The 21,216-nt window shown below is 31.4% G+C and overlaps 1 protein-coding gene across 1 annotated transcript; it reads left to right on the plus strand.

Moving 5' to 3' along the window:
• Window positions 1–12,344: 12,344 nt before the first annotated feature.
• LOC130969813 (protein JINGUBANG) lies at window positions 12,345–14,038 on the plus strand. The gene has a single exon (XM_057895706.1). It carries the CDS (start codon window positions 12,499–12,501, stop codon window positions 13,816–13,818), a length of 1,320 nt encoding a protein of 439 aa, XP_057751689.1. The 5' UTR covers window positions 12,345–12,498; the 3' UTR covers window positions 13,819–14,038.
• The last annotated feature ends 7,178 nt before the right edge of the window (window positions 14,039–21,216 follow it).

The following is a 21,216-nucleotide window of genomic DNA, read 5'->3' on the forward strand; positions in this document are numbered from 1 at the left end:
GGTGACGAGCAACTAGTGTTTGAGGAGGGGATGTGTTTCGACACATTAGAAGACGTGCACGCATATTATTACCAATATGCGGCAAGAATTAGTTTTGTTGTCAATATAAGAACCATCGACTGGAAGACTAAAAATGGTCAGAAGGTACTTGTTAATCAGGTTTTGCATTGTGATAAAGATGAATACCGCACATTCCGTGTAAAGAGACACAGGAGAAGGCAAATAATGTCCTCAACAAACTACAAAGCCTGTTTTTATGTAGCATTAGACAAAATGACATGACAGTGGAAGATTTTTCGAGTAGAGTTATCCCACACACACCTGCTTAATCCGAAGCTATCTGGCGTGTTCTCAGCAAATTGTCAACTAAGTATGCATGTGAAGGACCTGAAATAGCAAAACGACCAAATTGGCATTAGACTAAATAAGACATACTAGGAACTAGCGAATGCCGTCAATGGCCCTGCCAACCTCACTTTTACAGCAAAGAATGTTAGAATTACATTAATCATTGCTTACATGTTTTCAAGTGAGACAGATCCAAAAGAGTTACTTAAGCACTTCTCACAGATGAAGGAGCTAAACCCAAAATTTTTTCTTGAAATAGATGTGGACGAAAATCATAGTCTCAAAAATCTTTTTTGGACCGATGTTCGGTGTAGAGATGCATGAAAATATTTCAATGATGTTGTGACGTTTGACACTACTTACAAGACTAATAGGTATCAAGTTATTTTTTTTTTGTTCGACTTAATTAGATTTTTTTCAGTTAAGACATTTGGATTTTACACCTATGTTACATGTTTTTATATTTTCATTGTTAAGGTACGACATATCGTTTGGGTATTTCGTAAGTGTCAACCAGTATAGGATGTCTATACTTCTTGGATGTGCATTATTCCGCAATGAAGATACTAGTACATTCTAATAACTTTTCCATACTTAGATGAAGTGCATGGAAAAAATTCCGCTTGTATCATAACATACTAATACCTTCAAATGCATTTTGCGTTAGAGGCCACCTTGCCAAACACACCCAATAAATGGGGCATATGGCATATCCTAAGGAAGTTATCACAAAAGCAGTTAGATTACCGTCATTTCGATCAACTCAGCATATGCATGAAAAGGATTGTGTGGGAATCCAAATCTAAAGAATCATTTGAGTCATTTTAATTAGCACTTAAATTGTTTTAATTTAGTGCATGTTGCAAGTTCTCGTACAAGTCTTTTATACTTTATTTTAGTAGGAAACATGTATTTGTTGGGTTTTTTCTCTTCTTTGTGAGGCCCAAGCCCAACATTTTGAGGGTGTCTCTTGCACCCATTGTGCCACAACCCTAATCAGTTTTTGAGTGTCATTGAGAGTGATAGAGAGTAGCCACAAAAGAGAGAAAGAAAGGGAAAATTCTGTTTTTCCCTTTCTTTCTCTCTTTTGTGGCTACTCTCTATCACTCTCAATGACACTCAAAAACTGATTAGGGTTGTGGCACAATGGGTGCAAGAGACACCCTCAAAATGTTGGGCTTGGGCCTCACAAAGGAGAGAAAAAACCCAACAAATCTCCCCCTTCTCGACTAGGTGGAGGCCCTCGCCATTTCGGCGATCAAACAACATGTTTCAAACTTTTCTCTTGACAATGCTTTTGTCATCATATCAGCACCATTGTCATCAGTGTGAACTTTCTCAAGTTCCAACAACTTGGAATCTAACACATCCCGTATCCAATGATACCTAACATCGATATGTTTAGATCTTGGATGAAAAGTAGAATTCTTGGCAAGATGAATAGCACTTTGGCTATCACACAACAAGACATAACGGTCTTGCTTAAAACCAAGTGCTGCAAGAAACTTCTTCATCCACAACAACTCTTTACATGCTTCAGTTGCTGCAATAAACTCTGCCTCTGTGGTAGAAAGTGCAACACACTTCTGTAGCCTTGACTGCCATGAAATAGCTCCCCCTGCAAACTTGACTAAATAACCTGAAGTAGACTTTCGAGAATCAATATCTCCTGCCATGTCTGCATCAGTAAAGCCAACTAGCAAAGGTTTCTCACCACCAAAACTCAAACTCAAGTTAGTTGTACCTTTGAGATATCTCATAATCCATTTAACAGCATTCCAATGTTCTTTACCTGGATTAGAGAGAAAACGACTCACAGTACCAACCGCATGAGCAATGTCTGGTCTAGTACACACCATAGCATACATCAAGCTTCCAACAGCTGAGGCATAAGGAATTTCATCCATTGCTTGTTTCTCCTCATCAGTGGTTGGACACTGCTTGGTACTCAACTTAAAATGAGGAGCAAAAGAACTAGCAACACATTTGGCATCATTCATGCCAAACCTTTGAAGCACTTTCTTTATGTACTTCTCCTGTGACAAATAAAGTTTCTTGGAATCTCTATAACGAGTAATAGTCATGCCCAAAATTTGTTTGGCAGGACCCAAGTCCTTCATAGCAAAGAACTTGCTCAACTGTTTCTTCAACTCATTAATCCTCAAAGCATTCTTGCCCACAATCAAAATATCATCCACATAAAGCAAAAGAATGATAAAATCATCATCAGAAAATTTTTGCACAAATACACAATGATCTGAAGTTGTCTTACGGTAACCATGCTTCTCCATAACAGATTCAAACTTCTTGTACCACTGTCTTGGAGCTTGCTTCAACCCATAAAGACTCTTCTTAAGCTTGCACACAAAATCTTCCTTTCCTTTAACAACAAAGCCCTCCGGTTGCTCCATGTAGATCTCCTTATCTAAATCACCATGAAGAAAAGCGGTATTCACATCCATTTGCTCAATCTCCAAATCAAGAGATGCTGCTAATCCAAGCACAGCACGAATGGATGACATCCTCACAACAGGAGAAAGGATCTCCTCATAATCAACACCTTTTCTCTGGCTAAAACCTCTAACAACCAATCTAGCCTTATACCGAGGCTTAGAATTGCGTTCTTCATTCTTGATTCTGAATACCCATTTGTTCTTCAAAACTCGCATACCCTTCGGTAGCTTCACCAACTCATAGGTATCATTCTCAAGCAAGGACTTCATTTCTTCTTGCATAGCTTCAAGCCATTGAGCTTTACTTTCATCTTCAACAGCCTCTCCAAAGCATTCAGGTTCTCCCCCATCAGTCAACAAAACAAACTCATGTGGAGAATACCTTGACGAAGGCTTTCTCTCTCTTGTAGACCTTCTAAGTGCATTTGCAGGAATTTCTAAAGCTGGTTCTTCATCTTGATCATCATCACCAACTTCATCAAGTATCGGATCAACTGTTCCATCTTCACCTGCACTTGTATCATGCTCATTATTTTGAGCTTCAATTCTACCATCTTCTACCATAGGCATAGAGGGAGTAATATCCAAGTCAGAAAAATCATCACTAGGCTGAACCATTGGCTTCTCCGCATGATCAACATCCTTCAATGTTTGGTCTTCAACAAAGACAACATCTCTACTCCGAATCACCTTCTTGTTAACAGGATCATAAAACCTGTAACCAAACTCATCCATGCCATAGCCAATAAAAATACACTGCCTAGTCTTTACATCAAGCTTAGATCTCTCATCTTTGGGAATATGAACAAAAGCTTTACATCCAAAGACTCTTAAATGATCATAAGAAACATCTTTACCTGACCATACCTTCTCTGGCACTTCAAATTGCAAGGGAACACATGGTGTCCGGTTCAAGACATGAACAACAGTGCTCAAAGCTTCACCCCAAAAGGATTTTGCCAATCCAGATTGTGACAACAAGCACCTAACTCTTTCAACCAGTGTTCTGTTCATCCTTTCAGCTAAGCCATTCAACTGAGGAGTCTTTGGAGGAGTCTTCTGATGTCTTATACCATGCTCTTTACAATAAGCATCAAATGGACCTGAGTACTCACCACCATTGTCAGTACGAATGCATTTCAACTTCTTCCCAGTTTCTCTTTCAACAGAAGCTTGAAATTGCTTGAACACATTCAAAACTTGATCTTTGGTCTTCAAAGTGTAAACCCATAATTTTCTAGAATGATCATCAATAAAGGTTACAAAATAGATAGACCCTCCAAGTGTTCTTGTCTTCATCGGCCCACATACATCAGAATGCACCAAGTCAAGTATCTCCGGCTTCCTTGAAGGTGGATGGCTCTTAAAAGAGACCCTGTTTTGTTTTCCAGCAAAACAATGATTGCACTTTTGCAAAGCAACCTTACAACCAGATAAAAGATTCCTCTTGGATAACATATTCATGCCTTTCTCACTCATATGACATAATCTCTTATGCCATAAATCAGTTTCATCAACAAACTCAGCAGCATTAACAACATCTTTCATAATCTTTGCTTGAGTTAAATAAAGAGTAGAGTGTCTTGTACCTCTAGCAACAACCATGGAACCCTTGGTGAGCTTCCAGCTATCACGAGAAAATGAGCTATTCAAGTCTTCATCACACAACTTACCAACAGAAAGTAAGTTCAACCGAATATCTGGAACATGCTTCACACGCTTCAAAGTCAACTTGGTACCGTTGGAGGTTTCTAAACAAACTTGTCCAACACCAGCACATTTTGCAACACCTTGATGAGCCATTTTCACATCACCAAAATCACCAGGAGTATAGGACGTAAACAAATCCCTCCTAGATGTAACATGAATAGAAGCACCGCTATCAATCACCCAACTAGTGCTATTATCAACAAGGTTAACAGATTCAAACTCCTCAACAACAAGAAAATCATCATGAGTTACATTAACCTTGTCTTCCTTGTTACCATCATCTTTATTTGTGCTCTTTTCTTTACTTGCCTTGGCTTTCTCCTTCTTTAGCTGCCAACAAAATCTCTTCACATGTCCCTTTTGACCGCAATGATGACACTCAATATTCTTATACTTTCCTCGAGACTTGCTTCTGCTTTGATCTCTACCTTTAGGACCTCGACTTTTGCTTCTCCCCCTAGACTCAGAAACAAGAACATCTGAATGTGTAGTCGATGTACCTTGTGACTTTCTTCTCATCTCTTCATTCAAAACACTGCTCTTGGCAAGATCCATAGAGATTACACCATCAGGAGCAGAATTGGACAATGACATTCTGAGAATTTCCCACGAGTCTGGTAAGGAGCCAAGAAGTAACAATCCTTGAACCTCTTCATCAAACTTGATACCCATGGAAGATAACTGATTCATAATTCCTTGGAAATTGTTCAAGTGATCTGTCATTGATGTCCCATCTGTATACTTCAAAGCCAACAACTGCTTGATCAAAAACATCTTGTTATTCCCAGTTTTTCGAGCATACAACTGTTCAAGCATAATCCAAAGGGTTCGAGCATGTGTCTCTCCAATAATATGGTTCAACACATTATCGTCAACCCACTGCCTAATATATCCACAGACTTGTCTATGCAACAAAGTCCAATCATCATCAGACTTATCATTAGGCTTCTCTGTACCAAAAACTGGTTGATGAAAATTTTTGACATAAAGCAAATCTTCCATCTTTGACTTCCACAAATCATAATTAAGACCATTAAGAGTGATCATCCTACTAGTATTAGTATTAGCTTCCATTGTTCATAAAATCACAAGCCCAGAAAAATACCAACAAGCTCTGATACCAGTATGAAAGAGCCTAACAGCGGAAACGACACAAATGTCCAACGCAAGAACAATATGGAAGCACTCACAACGCAATATGGCAGCAACTATAACAAGCAAATATAGTAAGTAAAGCAATAACAAGAACACACCGAGATTTTAACGTGGAAAACCCCCTCAATGTGAGAGGTAAAAATCACGGGTCGTCCAGACCAATGAAATAGCTCCACTATAATCAAATGAGGTACAAGAGAGTCTCAAACAAAGCACAAAAACGTGCATATAACCAGCCAAAACATCAATGCATCAAAGCTCACAAATAATAGGCAAGAAGATGAAATATACCCAAAAAAACAGAGCAGATGTCGAAGCCAATTTCTCCCTCTGCAGACCTCCAATTAAAATCTCCACCGTTCAGAATGAAGACCAAAATGTGAAGAATCTACAGTTCAAATTTCACGTCGATCCAACGGTGAAAGAATGAGAAACTGCCGTTCCAAGATTGCTGCTCTGTGTAAAAATGGGAAACCTAATTTCTCTCTTGCGAAACCAATTTCTCCTACTGTAAACCTCCAATCAACATCTCCACCGATCAGAATGAAGAACAAGATGATAGGAACACGCAGTTTAAATTTCAAGCCGATCCAACGGTGAACAACTGAGAAACTGCCATTTGAAATTTGCTGCTTTGGACAAAAACGAAAATTCTGTTTTTCCCTTTCTTTCTCTCTTTTGTGGCTACTCTCTATCACTCTCAATGACACTCAAAAACTGATTAGGGTTGTGGCACAATGGGTGCAAGAGACACCCTCAAAATGTTGGGCTTGGGCCTCACAAAGGAGAGAAAAAACCCAACAGTATTTCCAAAAGAATTTTAGCGCAGACTAAAGTAAATAAAGAAGAGTAACATTCATAAGATTATATAGATAACATCATTTGTTGATTACACATAACACTCGAAAAGTTGGAACGAATCAGAAGTAAAAAGTCATGCATCTACTCTAAACATCAATATTTCGTATTAAGGCTAAATGCAACTAACTTACCTTTTTTCTAAAGATCCTTTATTAACATTATCTTCTGTTGCCTTTCCAATAGGTGTGTCGGGGATAATCTCATTCCCATGGACATTTTCTTACATATCTTCTTCATATACACTTTTGATACGTGCTTCAAATATTCGAAATATGAAGAGTTCAAGTGTTATTTAAAATTTATTAATTTACATTTTTAGAATATTTTAATATAATGTATTTTGATTTTGTTTATTTAATTATTAGATTGGGCCTTATGTTTATGGGTTTTAGGGTTTTTCTTTGTTTTAACCTAATAAGAGGTTATAAATACCTCCTTAGCTATTATAGTTGTAGGCTTGTAGCATAGAATTTTTAGAGGTTTCAAAACCCCTTTTTGGTTTTGTGATGAAACCATCATGTGGACAATTGAGGTTGAGGAGTCCCTTTCTTGTTACATCGGGAAATTGGGTATAAGGTTGAAGAGTCCCTTCGATTCAATTCCCAAACTATGGCGTTGACAAGTTAGGTTGAGGAGTCCATTTCTTATTGCGTCAAGAAATTGGGTAGAAGTAGAGTGATTCTATTTGTACTAAATTTCAATCTATCATTTTTATTTCTATTTCAATTTCAATTCTTGTCTTGTTTATCCTTTTATTTTCGTATCATTTGGTATCAGAACTCAGGTATTAGATTAATTCTTATTAATCTATATTTGTTCTTCTTTTATCATAAAAAAAAAGAATCCAGCGTCTGTCATGTCTTTCTTTAAGCTCTTGTGTTCTTGTTTTTTGTTTGTGTTTTATTATTGTTTTGTCATCATTGTTGATTTTATTGTTTAAAAAAATAAAAAAATCATATAGTGCAAAAAAAAGGAGGAAAAAAAAGAAATATATACAAAAAAGAAAAAAAAATATCTTTCATGTAATTATTGTACTTTTCATATACTATTTTTTCACTTACAAAATTCGAGAACGAATCTTTTTTGAAGAGGAAGAGAATGATACATGCTTTAAATGTTCGAGTAGATATGAAGAGTTCAAGTGTTATTTAAAAGATATTAGTTTACATTTTTAGAATATTTTAATTTAATGTATTTTGATTTTGTTTATTTAATTACTAGATTGGGCCTTATATTTATGGGCTTTAGGGTTTTTCTTTGTTTTAACCTAATAAGAGGTTATAAATACCTCCTTAACTATTGTAGTCGTAGCATAGAATGATTTAGAGGTTTTAAACCTTTTTTGATTTCGTGATGAAACCATGGTGTGGACAATTGAGGTTGAGGAGTCCCTCTTTTGTTGCATCGGGAAATTGGGTAGAAGGTTGAGGAGTCTCTTTGATTCAATTCCCAAACTATGGCGTTAACAAGTTAGGTTGAGGAGTCCCTCTCTTGTTGCGTCAAAAAATTAGGTAGAAGTAAAGTGATTCTCTTTGTACTCAATTTCAATCTATCATTTTTGTTTCTATTTCAATTTCAATGTATCTTTTTTATTCAATTTCAATTATTGTCTTATTTATCCTTTTATTTTTGTATCAACTGTCTTCCCCTCAATACATCTCTTTTTGAAATTTTGATTGCAATTTCTATTTAAAATGTAAGGCCCACATCGGTTGGAGAGGGGAACGAAGCATGCCTTATAAGGGTGTGGATACCTCTCCCTAGCATGACGCGTTTTGACGAGTGAGTGTGGGGGGTTTAGGCTATCATCCCTATCGTCAAAGGCAAAACCGTGAGGCCTTGTGTGCCAAAGCGGACAATATCGTGCTAGCGGGTGGTATGAGCTGTTACAGATGGTATCAGAGCCGGTCCCGAATCGATGTGCCAGCGAGGGCGCTGGGCTCCCTTAGGGGGGTGGATTGTAAGGCCCACATCGGTTGGAGAGGGGAACGAAGCATGCCTTATAAGGGTGTGGATACCTCTCCCTAGCATGACGCGTTTTGACGAGTGAGTGTGGGGGGCTTAGGCTATCATCCCTATCGTCAAAGGCAAAACCGTGAGGCCTTGTGTGCCAAAGCGGACAATATCGTGCTAGCGGGTGGTCTGGACTGTTACATAAATAAATTGGAAGTTGAGTAGGAGATAATAAAAATGGTACCTAATGCAAAAATCAAGTAAATCTAGTATGCTCAAATGTATATATAATTTTAATTTGAAATTTTCTCCAAAACTTTTAGGTGCAAAAGTAAAATAAAAAATGAATAATAACATTTGCAATTTTAAATAGTTAAAATCCATATGACCACAAAAATAACATCATGTGTTAGGCATAACATCCGAATCAAAATAAAAAATATTAGCTATTCGAACTCCTATTTAAAATAAGCAGTATTAGCAGTAATAAAATCTTTATTCATTTGCAGTACCACTAAACAAACTATCATACAACTTATATGTTAAACCCAAAGCAGCTAAAAAAGAAAATATTAAACTATGCATATGAGGTAGAATAGACATGATATTTTACATATTAATCCATCCATATTCACATCAGTTTTAAAGTTCTTAATTTATAAAGTGAATAATTAAAAAATAAAATAATACATCTAAATGTATAAGGTCAATTATCATGCTTAACATAAATAACTGCAATAGTGTTTTAATGAAAAAGTAGATGTTTATAAAAAAAAGTTAAAGATAAATCTACAAATTAAAAAAAATGATATCATACTTCTATAATTAAATAAAAAAATTAATTATAATTTCTATCTTTAGCAACTATGCTCAACATTATATCTAAAAAATGTATATTAAAATCACTAATTAATTATTTTAATATAGATGTCTAAATTAAAAAAATTTGATACTAGTATACTATTAAAAAGAGGCATGTTAGAGCAATAAAATTTTGTATTATAACTGAAAAACTATTAATTTACTTTTTCTCTGAAGGATTTTCATCAAATTTATTAGTTGATGCATGTCCAACTCGTGTATCGGTCTCCATCTCATTTCTGTGGGAGTTTCTTTACATGTCTTTCTCTTACACCTTATTTTCTTCCTAACACATTCTCTCTTTGATATGCAACTGTAATTTTTTGATAAATTAGACCTCTTTATATGCGACTGTGAATGCTTCATAATTAATGCACACAACTCCGAGTTAATTTAGCTTATTGAGTTTATTAATTACGTAATAGCTACTCAAAATTGACATTTTTGCTAATTTACCCCTAACCATTTACTGTACTTTTTTGGTCCACCAGAATTTTTTAGCCGTGCTCTTTCTGGAGAGTATTACGCATATGTGTATCTTTTTAGCTCTTGATATGAACAATTCTTAATGCTTGTTTTTTGAATACCTGATCAAGAGCAGCACAACTTAACTAAACTATTTAACTTAAATATAACATCCCAAAATTTTTTACTAGCATAACTACAATAACATCTTTACTTAATATAACTAGCATAACCATAGTTGTAAAAAGCAGACCAGATCGATCGGTTCGATAAAAAAACTGATGAATCAAATCTCTAACTGGTCTGGTCCAGTCCAAAGACCGTTTAAAGTAAAGAATTAGTGAAAATCGATAAAAATCGGTGAAAATTTGGCCCAACCGAATCGCTTAAGAGAAAATTTTAAAATTGATGAAAATGTGATTTGAACTTAAGTCCTCCTTGTACTGAATGCTTCCCTTACCACTAAGTTATATTATTCTTTGTTATTTCATATGCTTTTTTTTTTTACTAAAGATAAGAACACTCGAACCTGCAACCTCTAAGTGAGTATAGGGAGACTATGCCATTTGAGTTATAACTCATTAGCTTCATATGCTAATTATTAATTATATAGTAAAATTGCACAATAATTTTTTTAGATATTATTTTAGTTTTATATTCACTTATATTTAAATTAATTATAATATAAATATTTTTTATAATTATATGATATTTATTAATATTATTTTTTAATAAATAGACATAGTATATAACAATATAATAAATATAAAAATATTTTAATATGAAACTAAAATTAAAAAATATTTATTATAAAAAAATACTAAAATTTATATATTTATTTAATAATAACAAATTATAATTTGTTGATTATAAATTATTAAAATTTAATTATTTTTAAAATATTAGTTAAGATATATATTTTAAATTTTAATTTTAAATTTTTTATTATTTTATATTTTTATTTATATAAGACAAATTTTATCAATTTAACTAAAAATTCATGGATTGAACTAATAAATTAATAAACTAATAATTTAATCGATTCGATTACTGGTTCAATTCTTACCACAATGAGCGTCAGTCCTAAGAATTACAAAATGAAATCACTTGTCCAATACAAAGGTCTTCTTAAACAAGTCACGATCACAATTATGCCCAAATCTAATTGCCAGTACTTCACCAAATAGCATGATCGATCATACTCACGAAGATAAAAGATCCACTCCAAATAAAATAATGAACTAAATGCATAATTTTTAACCAATATGAATCCAATGTCTATTTTTCCATTGTTACACTTAACATTATTAATCTCTAAAATATGAATTTAAATGTCACTAAATTGTTTCCGTAAATAAAAAAGTTAAATAAAATAATATAAAATAAAATAAAATCAGTGTGTGCATTGTGTGGAACAAATCATCGAAAACAGGGATAGTGTTAAAATACTTTTATGCCAATTAATCAAAACACGTAAATAGATAACATACCTCTATAAATAAAAAATAATGCTATGTGATGCTCTCATTATGAGGTTCTGAGATTTTTTTTTCTTTGTTTTTTCATTCTTCTTTCTTAATTATGAGATTATGGTTGAAATAGAATTTGAAAAATATGAATGTTTTTCTGAGTTGAATGTGATGAAATTTTTGGATATTAATTTTCTGAAAAAAAATTATATTTTAATAGATAAAAATATGATTAAAAAATGTTAAAGAATTCAATTTGAGAGAAATTAAAATTAATTTAAAAAAAATTAATGTCACTAAGTGTTTACAAAAAGACGAGTGATAATAAAATTTATATTATTCACACGCTTATCAAAAAATAAGATTCTTTTGTGATATTTTTATATTATATATAATTCTTTAATTACTTATTAGCATTCCCGTTTTAAAATATATAATTCATAATTTATTAAGCATCATGTCAAACTCTTATCTTGATTAATTTTTATTATATTTGCTGGGCTGCTTAAGTATGAATTGAATAATACGCTTAATATATAGTAAAATTAATTTAGGTTTATGCGGATAAAACAGTGTTGAATACAACGAAAGTAAACTCACCACTTACCTAACCAAGAAAAAATATATATGCAGTTTAAGTTATTTTTAAGGGTTTGGTTAATATGTGTTTTTATTTAAGGACATATAATAAGTTTATTATTAATAAAAAATTTTAAATTTTTTATTTAATAAATATATTAAAATTTTATATTTTTGTATTTTTAATAAAAAAATTTTAATTTATAATCTTAATATATCTTCTTAAAATACAGAATAAATAAACACTAATTTTAATACCTATCTTATATTTTAATTATAATAAATTAATTTTGATAAGCGAATTTAGAGTTTAGACTTGAGCGTATATGTATCTTAGTTGTAAAAAATTAAGTGGAAAAATTGTTATTGGTTCTCCCAACCCTGAAAATATGTCTTTTTGTGATGTAGCTCCGGCAGCAGATCAGAGTAGTTAAATGCTCCCTATTTCTATGCATAAAATAAATAAATAATTAAAGAGGATACCCTTGACTGTCCTATTAGAACCTAGGACCCATCGTAACCTCTTTGCACCTCCATGATCGTCCCATTCTCCAAACCATAGCTTAGTTATTTCCATTGAATTATAATCATCATCAGCTGTATTTGTTCTCACCACTATACCTTATCCATTAAAAGCTTACAGCATGAGCAGCATGCGGATTCAATCGTGGCTAAAAACATGCTCCACGGCCACCGCTACGCAGCAATCCACCATCCCCATAGACACAAGTAGCAGCAGGTATTATTCCTCCGGATCCGAAGCTCTCAGTTCTTCCACAACCTCTCAAGAAAGCAGTAGCAGCACCACCCCCACCCTACTCAGTGACCTCTCCATACAGACCCTCCCATCCCTTCCTTCTCTTCAGAAACTCACACCTCAAAACCTTAACTTCTCAGTCTCCCACCATTGTCAAACCACCTTCACACTGCAACCTCAACGGGAACACTCTCGCCCCGTCACCTCCCTCGCTCTCCACGGCCACCTCCTCTACGCTGCCACCGCACACCAAATCAACGTCTACGATCTTAACACGTGCGCCACCCTCCAAACCCTAAACTCAGAATATCCGTCTTCAGGTTCCACCAAGGCCATCACCTTCTGCAATGGAATGGTCTTCACCACCCACCAAGACTGCAAGATCCGCGTATGGAACTCTAATAAACACCGCATGTTAACTGCTCTTCCAACCACCAACGACCGTCTACGCCGTTTCCTCTTCCCCAAGAACTACGTCACGGTGCGCCGCCACCAGAAGCGGTTATGGATTGAGCACGCAGACGCCGTTACCGGACTCGCCGTCTCAAAATTTAACGATTTTATATACTCCGTTTCATGGGATAAAACCCTCAAGGTGTGGCGAGTCTCGGACCTACGTTGTTTGGAGTCAGTGAAGGCTCACGAGGACGCGGTCAACGCGGTCGCAGTGTCCAAAGATGGAACCGTCTATACTGGATCCGCAGACAGGAGAATAAGGGTGTGGGCAAGAGCCAACGGGGAGAAGCGTCACGCGCTGGTGGCGACGTTGGAGAAGCACCGTTCAGCGGTTAATGCGCTTGCCTTAAACGACGATGGTTCGGTTCTGTTTTCGGGTGCGTGCGATCGTTCCATATTGGTGTGGGAGAGAGAGGATAGCGCCAATCACATGGTGGTTAGTGGGGCCCTCAGGGGACACCAGAAGGCTATACTGTGCTTGATTAACGTCTCTGATTTGTTGCTGAGTGGGTCAGCTGATCGGACGGTCAGGATTTGGAAGCGGGGTTTTGATGGGCAGTTCTGCTGCCTAGCGGTTCTTGACGGTCACCGGAAACCAGTGAAGTCGTTAGCAGCATCAGTACAAGTGCGTCATGAAGACGAAGATTCCCAAAATGATATCGTTTCGGTCTTCAGTGGATCACTTGATGGCGAGATCAAGATTTGGAAGGTTTCCTTAGCTTCACTACCAACGGACCTTCTCAGAAATTGAATTGCTAGCTCTACTTAGACAACAAGCTTTATTTTTTTTTATTTTTCAAAAAAATAAAAAAGAAGTGAAAAATAATCAGCAGAAATTATTTGGTTTGGAAAAAAAAATGTATATGTTGACATCTATCAGCTATGTCTTGGTTCGGTGACATTAGCAAGGGCTAAGAAAACTCCAACATTTTTTTTTGTTGATTGTGAGATTTGTTAAATTAATATTACTTTTTGTAGAAGTTTCTTAATATTTGTTAAATTATTATGTGAAAAATGTTAGAAAAGGAGCAGTTAGTTATTAGTATTTTAAAAAATAAATTAAAAATATATTATTAAATTATTAAATTAAAATAATTGAACTCATAACTAAAAATATTGAAAAAAAAATAACAAATTTTATTTACCCTTAAACCTGTTTTTTTAATATCTGTACTATTTTAATATTCATGTATTCTTAAAACATGTTTATCTTTTGCTCTTGACATATTGTTTCGTTATAACTTATAAGAGCATCTTCAACACTTTGTTTTAGTTTAATTTTGTTTTGATTTTTTTGAAATTATATCTCATAAAAATTAATTTGGGACACAAAGTAAAATTTGTCACTCCAATATTTTAATGTCAAATGAAATTAAACTCTAAATAAATTCTAATGAAATATTTTTTAAAAATATTTTGATAACTAAAAAATATTAATAAAAAACTGTAAAACTTATTATTTTTTATCTTATTTAATGTACTTTGTAATAAATAAATGCTAAATAAAATAAATTTGGACTATTTAAATCGATTATTTTTTTTTTCTATAGCCTTACCGAATATTTTTTAGTATGATTTTTTACATTTACAATAACTAAATTATTTAAAACTAAAACTTATATTCGATATAATATTAAAATGAGATCAGTATTAATAAAAAGATATCGTATCTGTCTAAAAAAAGACCAATTAATATTATTACTTGTATCATGTAACCTATTAAATGAAATAATTGAAAATGATATAAAATTTAAATTGAGTTGAGATCAAATATTAAAACAACAAATTTTACATTAATTCTCAAATTAATTTTTATGATATATATGGTCCAACAAATATTTATATGATATTTTGTAATACTCAAAATAAAATTGAATTAAAACAAAGTATTTGAAATGCTTTTATAATATTTTTAATTATTTAATTTAAGAGGTTATTCGAGTAGCAGTATTTAATTAGTCTTTTTTTAAATAATACCATCTTTTTTTATTAATATTGATCTCATTTTAAATATTATATCAAATATAAATTTTAATTTTAATTTTAAATAAATTTAATTACTCTAAATATAAAAAGTATACCTAAATGTTATCCAATTAAAATTGCTCAAAGTCATTCAAACTATTATTCTTGGATGGGAACAGTGATAATGAATAGAACGATGCATATTTTGTCATACTAAAATTGTATTATATGATTGCATATTCTGTCACAATTACCCTTTTCCTTTCATTTTTTTAAAAACTATATTTTGTTTCGATGAGACTCATCAAAAGTATTACAACAATTGGCAGACTATTAGCGCACGTTGGAATTTTGGTTACGACAAAAGCTTAGAGCTAATTAGCTACCCTGCCGTACCAATTATGATGACCTGAACCTGATAAATAAGTGTTTTCTTTCTTTCATTTTTTTTTCTCTTCATACAAAAACGGCTTTTTTGTCCAAAAATCAAACCACCGTAGAGCTGTTGAACTTTCATACTGAAATACTACCAAAACACTGTAACTTGTAGAATTGGACCAAAATTTATCACAAAATTGAACTGAAAATTAAATAAATTGAATGAAAAAAATTTTCTTTTTTTAATTTTTTTTAACTAAATCGATTGGTTCGGTTCGGTTTTTTATTGATTTAGTAAAAATTGAACCAAACTGAAAAAGGTGTTCAGTAATGCTTCTTTTTACCAGTTTATCCTTTAATTTAGTAATAAAATATCCAAATCCCTAACTCCCTTTCATGCAGCACAACTCACATCCATCTTCCTCCTCCATGCCTAAGAGAAGGAGAGCCTGAGAGAACCAGAGAGCGTCATGCCGCCGTTCTCCAGTTGCAAGTCGTCCATCATCAAGGACGTCGTCGCAACTGTAATAGTCATCTCCATCGCAGGCGTAGCCGAGAGCTAGCGAGTGCCGTTGTTCAGTTCGCGCCGTCGCAGTAAACCCTAAACGGAGCAGTTCTTCTCCGTGTCACCGAGCAACAGCCTCAATCCGAACCCTCTCCTGCAATTCAAAAAATGTCTTCTTCTGAGATTAATAACTTAGTATATTCACAATTTTTTGCAAAAAAATTGTTGTTGCTGTTGAAAAAAACAAATTTTTTTAATGTTATAAGTTGATAATGGTAGAATCTTCAACCTCATTATGATTATAATTTTGTTGTTGTTACTGGTCTGTTGGAAAAAATAGTTTTTTTTTTTAATGTTATAAGTTAATAATAGAATCTTCAACCTCATTATGGCTATAATTTTATTGTTGTTGCTGGTCGGTTGGAAAAAATATGAGTTTTGAATGATGGTATACTTTTGATTCATTTGACTTTACACCTACATTGATGAGTTTGAATAAAATGATTGTCGCTAATTGTTGCATTGTTGCTGGTATGTTCTTGATTAGGTTGATGATCAACTTACTTGAATAAAATTTTTGAAAAAAATTAATGTCTCTAATTGTTGTTGCTGGTTTGTTCTTGATTAGGTTGATGAGTTTGAATAATTTTTTTTTTAATAAAATTGTTGTATTTTGTTGTTTATTGTTATGTTTATATATATATAGCCAACAAGCAATGAATAGGCCAATGACCTAAGCCTGATAGGAATGTTTACGGGTTGAGTTGGTTCGAATTTGGGGTGAAATTAGAACCGAACTAATTGAATTGTAATTGATTCGAATTTACATTTTTTTATGTATGTGCCCGAACCAAACGAAACTGATTAAGAATGGATTGATTCGGTTTGGTAATTGGATACCCAATAAAACAGAAATTTATAAAAAAAACAATTAAAAAAATAAAAATTTTATTTTAAAAATTATATAAATATAATAATTAATAAATATGTAAAATCAATAAACAAGTCATTAATATGCTAATAATAATAAAATATCCATAATAATCTACAATTATAGCTAAATACTTAAGTTATTACCGTAAATAATCAATAAAATTATATTTATTTTAAATTTATAAATTTTTTTAATTTAATTAATAAAAAGTTTGGGTCTACAGGTTAGTTTGAATTCCGCATTCTTAAAACCATTACCCGAACCAATTAACAGAAAGTGTTGTCGATCCGGTTCCGATTGTACCTGATTACTAATTAATTTTTGAACCAACTTAATTGGTTCGATTCGGATTCGGACGGATAATTGGGTGTCCGATACCCGTAAACACCCGTAACGCCTGAAGTTGGAGGTGAAAATAGTTTGTGGTATGTTCTTCAACAGATAACGGTGTGCTTATCAAACCCCCGCCCCATCCTAAATCAAAGAAGAGGAAGGTTGATTCAACTAATGTAGATGCAACTCCGGTTTGATTTGGTTTAGTTTTTATTTAATTTTAAAGTGTGTATTTGTTTTATTGTTTATTATACATTTTTAATTGTCTTTGTTTTTATGTTTAATTATTAGGATCAGTTAAAATTATATTGAATTTAAATGTGATGTATTTTTATTATTTTAGTTTATTGACTGTTTTAAATTTTATTTTATAGTGATTAAAATTCTGGCTATTAGTATTTGAAAAACTAAAAAAAATTGACCAAACCAAACTATTATTAGATCGATTTAATTATCCTACAAACAACAAACTAATATAGTGAAAGAATCGAATAGGTCAGTTTAATTGATTTTTAGTCTAAAATCAAACCAAACCAAATTAATTATACCTCTAGTCAATTATGAGATTAGCGCCCACTAAATAATTAAAATGAATAGGCATTCATAATTTACTATGTCATCTCTTATGTTTAAGCCAAATTAATGTTTGTATGGAAGTATATTTTGTTTGTTGTGTTTAAAAAAAGCCATGCACTAAACGTTTCAATTCCTATTTGAATAATTTTATTGAGTAAAATTAAAAATTAATTTCTAATTTCAATTAAAAATGTTATTTGAATCGATCAAGTTTTCATTTTAATTTATTATCTATTATATTTTATTAATTTTATAATAAAAATATGTTATATGTCATTTTTTTGTTGTAATTAATTATTTTTAAATTAAAAAGTTCTCTCTTCCTCTTTCTCATTCACTCATCCACTTTATCTGTGTTATATATCATTATTAATGATTAATTACTTACTAATTTTATAATCGAAATATATCATATATCACTTTCTTATTGCAATTAAAATCAATTTTTTTTTTAAATTAAAGAGTTCTCTCTTCCTATCTCTCATTTCTTCGCCCACCCTATTTCTTTTATATATCATTATCAATTACTTATAATTTATATTTTATATTACTAATTTGACAAAACAAAATATGTTATAATGCATTCTTTTTTATCTTTCTCCCTCATTCTCTATCTCTCTACCTTTTTATTCTACAAAAAATAAAATTAATAAAATAATATAATTCAAATAAATTTATAAAATTATAAAAAACATATTAAATTTATAATTAAATATAATTAAAAATAATTCTGTAATATTATTCACATAAAAAAATATATTATTATTATATTCATACTTTCTTAGCTTTTATATTTAGTTTTAAATTTTTATCGTTTATCTTTTTTATTTATATTTGTACCTCTTTTCTTTCAAATTTTTATTATATATAATTTAAAAAGAATACTAATGTTGTGATGAATAATTAGAATTAATATTCAATTTAAAAAAAATAAATTTAAATTAATTTTATAACTATTAATATAATTTTTTTATATTAATATTTAATTATATATATATATAATATTATTTTTAAATAACAAACATAATTTTTTGTGTGTAATAAACTTAATACCTAATCAAATATAAAAATATACATATTAAATTCTTTTAATTTTTAGATAATAAATATTAAGATTAATTATTAGTAAAAGATTAAACTTTTATTTACGAAAACCTGATTTTTTTAGCCGATAGAAATTTTCATCCCCTACGATTTTTTTATAAAAATAGTTTGATTTTATAAATTTTTTGCCATAATCTATAATATCAGGATAAAATCAATATAATTTTAAAATATTAATATTTCTGTAATGTTATTATGGGCAAAAACACTAGTAAAAATATAATAAAACAACCAACTCATAATTAATAATTTGTTATTGCAATTGGAGTATCATCAACGTTAATTACAATTTCTGACTCTCTTCAATTCTATTATTTATTGTAATGAATTCAGGAACAATTTTTGGATGGTATAAAATTTATAAATAAGAAATTAAATAAATAATTAAAATATAAATTATGCTAAACGACAAAAGCTTTACTGTTTTCCGGTTTTTCCAACGGCGAAACATTGTGCCTGGGCTATGTTGGGTGTTAATTATTCGACTTCGTCGCTTCGTCCCAGTTTTAAATTTTAATATATATATGCATGCACAGCACCATCCGTTCACACCGGCGGTTTCTTTTGATTGAAACTATGGGCTGCAGAATTTAAAAAGAGAGTTTGGACTTCGGAATGGGTTAAATGTTGACCTTCCCCATTAGCATTAGAAAATAATTTATGGATAATTATTTCATTTTGTAATATAAATTTGTTATTTCAAAATTGTACTCATAATTTAATTAACATGTTTCTTTGTAAGTCGTATTTGACTATATTAAATTATTATTGTACTATTTTTTTTAAATAGAATGAATAATAGAATAAAAAAATATAAAAACTCTTAAGAGTAAATAATTTTTATCAATTTTGGTTAATATTTAGTCATCAGTATAAATATTAAATTATTTTTAATAAATAAATTTTATTAATTTATATATATATTATAATAAATATAAATATAAATTATTATTAATTAAATATAAATTTAAATTAATAATATTTGTTGGTGACGTAGTAGTGAGCTCAAAAACAACTTTCTCTTATCGTTAAACCATGTAAGTATTTCAATTTGTTGAAGGAATTATATTATTGTACTGCTTCCGAGCAAACGAGAGGAGATAAGGAAGCTTATTTTGTCCAATTACAGACTATATTATTGTTCGATGCATTTTGTCCGATTATTTTGTCCAATTACAAACTATACCCTTTTTTTACTCCTCATTTTATATAGTTTAATTGTTGCGGATATTATGAATAAATGATCTCATTAATCACTCGTTATGCTTATAAGTTATAACATTTTGCTTAGTTATTTCTTCATCATTTGGTTCAGGCTGGTTTGTTGAACATGAGGCAGCAGTGGTAGTGACATCGGCGTAGGCACAGTGAGTAAGAAAAAACTTGAACGAAGAGAGTGAGAAATTGGAATGAGAATGGGGTACAACAAGAGACAAATATGCCATTAGTTTTGTGTCCTTGGCTTTAAGGACTAAGGATGATCAAAAGAGTAAATCAGTAAACAAAAATGTTTCATAATAAAAAAAATTTAGTTAAAATCAATCAAAACACAGTAATTAATGAATATTAAATAAAAAAAAATTAACTGTTTTTCTTTCTCTAATATTATTGATTAGTAAATGACTAATTTATTATTAGCCATTGGTCAAATAACAGTTAGTTAGGGTTATATTTGATCAGTTGAAAAGAAAATTTTGTAAATTCATAAATGCCTGTATTGAAAAAGGTTAATATGTAGATTTTTTTTTTTTTTTAACATTGTGATCTAAATCGAAAAGACCCGAGAGCCATTAGCGAAGTAATCTTCCAAAATCGTCGCTAGACACAATCTTTAAAACCTTCTGCCAAAAATCTTTTGTTTATCTCTGCTTTATTTGCTATCCGCATTATACTTTACTAGTCTAGTAAACGTTTTAGTATTAGATTAAATCTTAAGCTGACAAGAACCGATTTATTTGCGAAGCATTATTAATAGGAAAAGTATAGATAGATAATGAAAATACTAAATAATGTGAACAATTGATATTTTGAATATTCATTTCACTAGTTATATAAATGATTATTTTAATATTAAAATTTAAATGAGTAATTTAAAAATGTAGTATGTTTTAATTTGATTAGTAATTATTTATATTATTTAAAAAAATTATTGATTACCTAGCATAATATTTATTAATATTCCCTACTTAAGTCATATACCACATACATACCGAATTGCAGTGTCTTCTATTTACATTAATAACTATCCAAACTGAATCACAAGGGTTAGATGAGATCCATTCCAGGAAGTGAAGAGAAAGAGAGACCAAAAGAAGGAGGAAGATAGAAAAAAAAGACCGCATAAATAAAAAAAT

The sequence above is a fragment of the Arachis stenosperma genome, chromosome 3, assembly GCF_014773155.1.
Source record: "Arachis stenosperma cultivar V10309 chromosome 3, arast.V10309.gnm1.PFL2, whole genome shotgun sequence".
NCBI lineage: Eukaryota > Viridiplantae > Streptophyta > Magnoliopsida > Fabales > Fabaceae > Arachis > Arachis stenosperma.

Coding starts and splice junctions, on each gene's coding strand:
- LOC130969813 (XM_057895706.1), top strand. CDS start 12,499: ATGAGCAGCATGCGGATTCAATCGTGGCTAAAAACATGCTCCACGGCC.